Source organism: Suricata suricatta, chromosome 10, assembly GCF_006229205.1.
Source record: "Suricata suricatta isolate VVHF042 chromosome 10, meerkat_22Aug2017_6uvM2_HiC, whole genome shotgun sequence".
In the NCBI taxonomy this organism is placed as follows: Eukaryota; Metazoa; Chordata; class Mammalia; order Carnivora; family Herpestidae; genus Suricata; species Suricata suricatta.
The window spans coordinates 75,053,187-75,056,219 of NC_043709.1; the positions used below are offsets into that span (position 1 = coordinate 75,053,187).

At 38.2% G+C, this 3,033-nt stretch overlaps 1 protein-coding gene across 2 annotated transcripts in view; it reads right to left on the minus strand.

The window, feature by feature from the left end:
• FGD4 (FYVE, RhoGEF and PH domain containing 4) overlaps positions 1-2,360 on the minus strand; it is a 159,814-nt gene extending 157,454 nt beyond the window's left edge. Inside the window, exon 1 of one of the 2 annotated variants that reach the window (XM_029953245.1) lies at positions 2,193-2,360. In XM_029953245.1, coding sequence (XP_029809105.1) covers positions 2,193-2,258 — 66 coding nt within the window. In that variant the 5' untranslated portion in view covers positions 2,259-2,360. The remainder of the gene's footprint in view (positions 1-2,192) is intronic. The other variant, XM_029953251.1, reaches the window with a different exon arrangement.
• Positions 2,361-3,033: the final 673 nt, after the last annotated feature.

Genomic DNA, 3,033 nt, shown 5'->3' on the forward strand with positions numbered 1-3,033 from the left:
GAGTGGGGGAGGGAGGGGGAGAGGGAGTGGGGGAGTGGGGGAGGGAGGGGGAGGGAGGGGGAGGGGGAGGGAGAGGGAGAGGGAGAGGGAGAGACTGACTCAAGCAGGCTCCATGCTCAGCACAGAGCCTGGCACGGAGTTCGATCCCACATGAACATAACCTGAGCCGAAATCCAGAGTTAAATGCTTAACCGACTGAGCCACCCAGGTGCCTCTTGAAATAAAATTTTCTGATCCAAAATAATTCCTTGAAGAGTAAGTCTCCAAAATTTCATATTTTGACTGTATACTCATATTACCTTAGCTAGTTGCATTCTATTAAAATTAATTATTACGCCTGTCAGGTTTTAAAAGTAAGATACAGTTAAGAAATTATGAGTATTCCAAAGTACTCTACACTCAGTTATATTCATTCCACAAGAAAGGTCAATACTCTCCATCTTGGTGCAAGTGACACAGGGGCTCTGTATAAGGGAATGAAGATCTGGCAGCTTTTTCTTTCTTCTGTGGCTGAATTACAGGAAGAATCCCAGACCATTTCTAATCTAGTGAAACAAAGAAAACCTTGGCCAAAGCCTTGCGAACCTGTGTTTTTCTGGGCACGGTACCTTCATAGCCTAGGCTTGATTTATTTTGTTGCATGGATCCAGTTTTCCATTTACATGAGGTTGTACACAGAAGAACCAACCTTAGGGAAATCCTCTTCCAGTTTTCTTTAATGAACAATTTATTTGCAAAGTTCTACAAACCTTACTCCAGTTTATTTCTCCAAATAAAGCAATGTCCCCTACCTTTGAAAAACAGCAAGCACACAGGCTGTCTGACACACAGAAGTAAGAGTTTTTAAAACTGTGAGATCAATCCATAAGTTTAAGCCAGCATTGCACCCAACATGCTTGTTTAAAATCCTAATTCAATGCTTGTCCTTAAAATTCTAAGGTCAGGCTATATGATATATCAAGAATATAAGTACAGTGAGATTTCCCTCTCCCCAGGCACTTTACAAGATAGTCTTTAATTAAATATAATGGTGTCCTCACTTATTTATAATCCAAAATCTTGAAAAACTTTAAATATTTAACAATAGAGGACACGTTAACTAAAGCAACGGTTTTTAATAAACTCATAAGGCTATTGAATTTTTACTAAGAATTTGTAGTAATATGAAATAATTTCATATTACATGGGAGGGGATCCACATACAATAGGACCCCAATTGGGGCACCTGGGTGGCAAAGTCAGTTAAGTGGCTGACTTCAGCTCAGGTCATGATCTCATGATTTTTGAGTTTGAGCCCCACGTTAGGCTCTGTGCTGACAGCTCAGAGGCTGGCGTCTGCTTCAGATTCTGTGTCTCCCTCTCTCTCCATGCCCCCCCCTCAAAAATAAAGATTAAAAAATTACAAAAAATAAAAATAGGACCCCAACTTTGTAAAACAGATACAAAGAAGAAACACATATCAAAATGTTGGTAGTAGTTACACCTAGATGTTTATTTTCTTTCTTAATCAAGAAAGGTCTGTTTAAAATTGTATTTCTGAACAAATTCACCTAAAGTAGCTTTTCCGCTAATGCAAAAGACCAGGAGAACATTAAGGCTCCAAAGACAGAAGGCTCTAGTCAACTGGACTGCAGATTCTAGTATGTAATTTCAAGAAATCCTTAAACTTGCACATTGCCAATGTACCTTACTAATGTTTTAATAGTAGAGGGAATTTTATTCCCAAATAACTGATGACTAAGAAAATATTAAGTACCCAAATAAGTTCTAAGAAATTGACTAACATATAGCTTTTATGTATTAGAAACAGAAAAGGGAAGAAATGGAAATTAGAAATAGAAGGATAGAGCTTATAATAAAAAGTCTCAGATCAGAAAGGTCAATACTTTCAACTCAAAGCACAGCTCACATTCACCACTCTATGCTATGCTGTGAATCCTACAGAGAAAGGCTATTACCTCAAAAAATCATATACAGACCATCAAGTACTTCTATGTGCTAAAACCATACCATGAAACCATTCTAAACAAGAGCAGTGATAATTTCAGTAGTGACAGAAATGACTTATCATTTACTAGTAATCAAAAAGACTAATACCAGTTACTTCATCCACTCACATACTTTGTGTATTCAAAACTTCAAATGTTTTTAACCTGAGATACCTTGGAAATAGAAATTGCAAAAATACTCACAGCCCCCCATAAAGGATCTCTTTCCAACAACATCCAGCAGTGCCTTTTATTCTTCTGATTAATCATACTTATGTCCTGCTTGTGTGGAGGAATTATTTGGATCTACGATTTATGGGTAAAACCTCCACAGGTCTCTATTTAGACACCAGACACGCACACATCCTCCATTTGACATGAAGAACTAACTAATGGGAAGTGCAAAACTAGGTTTCATAACTCTCCTAGCACTGATGCAGCTTCAAAGATCTACGCAAGTACAGCATTTCAAAATTCCATGAAGATATTTCAAAATGCAGTGGGAGAGCTCTTCAATTCTGTGGTGGAATGGGAAAGATGGGCCCAAGAACATGTGATTTTATTGTAGTTACAGTCATTAGATTTACAACAGACTATCCTTCAAAAATAGGTTTTTAAAGGGTCTTAGGAATTTTCATATTTATTAGAAGTCATAAAAAATGTTGAACAGTGAAACACAGAGAAATAGTGTTGAAGCTATCTCTCCAGAGCAAAAAAGCCTTCTATTTCCTTCCTATGTCACCTAACAACCCCAAATAACTTCATAAAAACATCAGAATTTTAAAGGAGATAAGGGAGACACCTTGGTGGCTCAGCTGGTTGACCATCCAACTTTCCATTTCAGCTCAGGTCATGATTACAGTTTGTGTGTTCAACCCCACGTTGGGCTTTGTGTTAACAGCATGGAGCCTGCTTGGAATTCTCTCTCTTCCTCTCTCTCTCTCTCTGTCCCTCACCCTACTCGCTCACGTGCACGGTCTCTCTCTCAAAATAAACTGTAACAAATAAATAAAGGAGGAAAGTCACTGATGAGCAAATGTCTCAT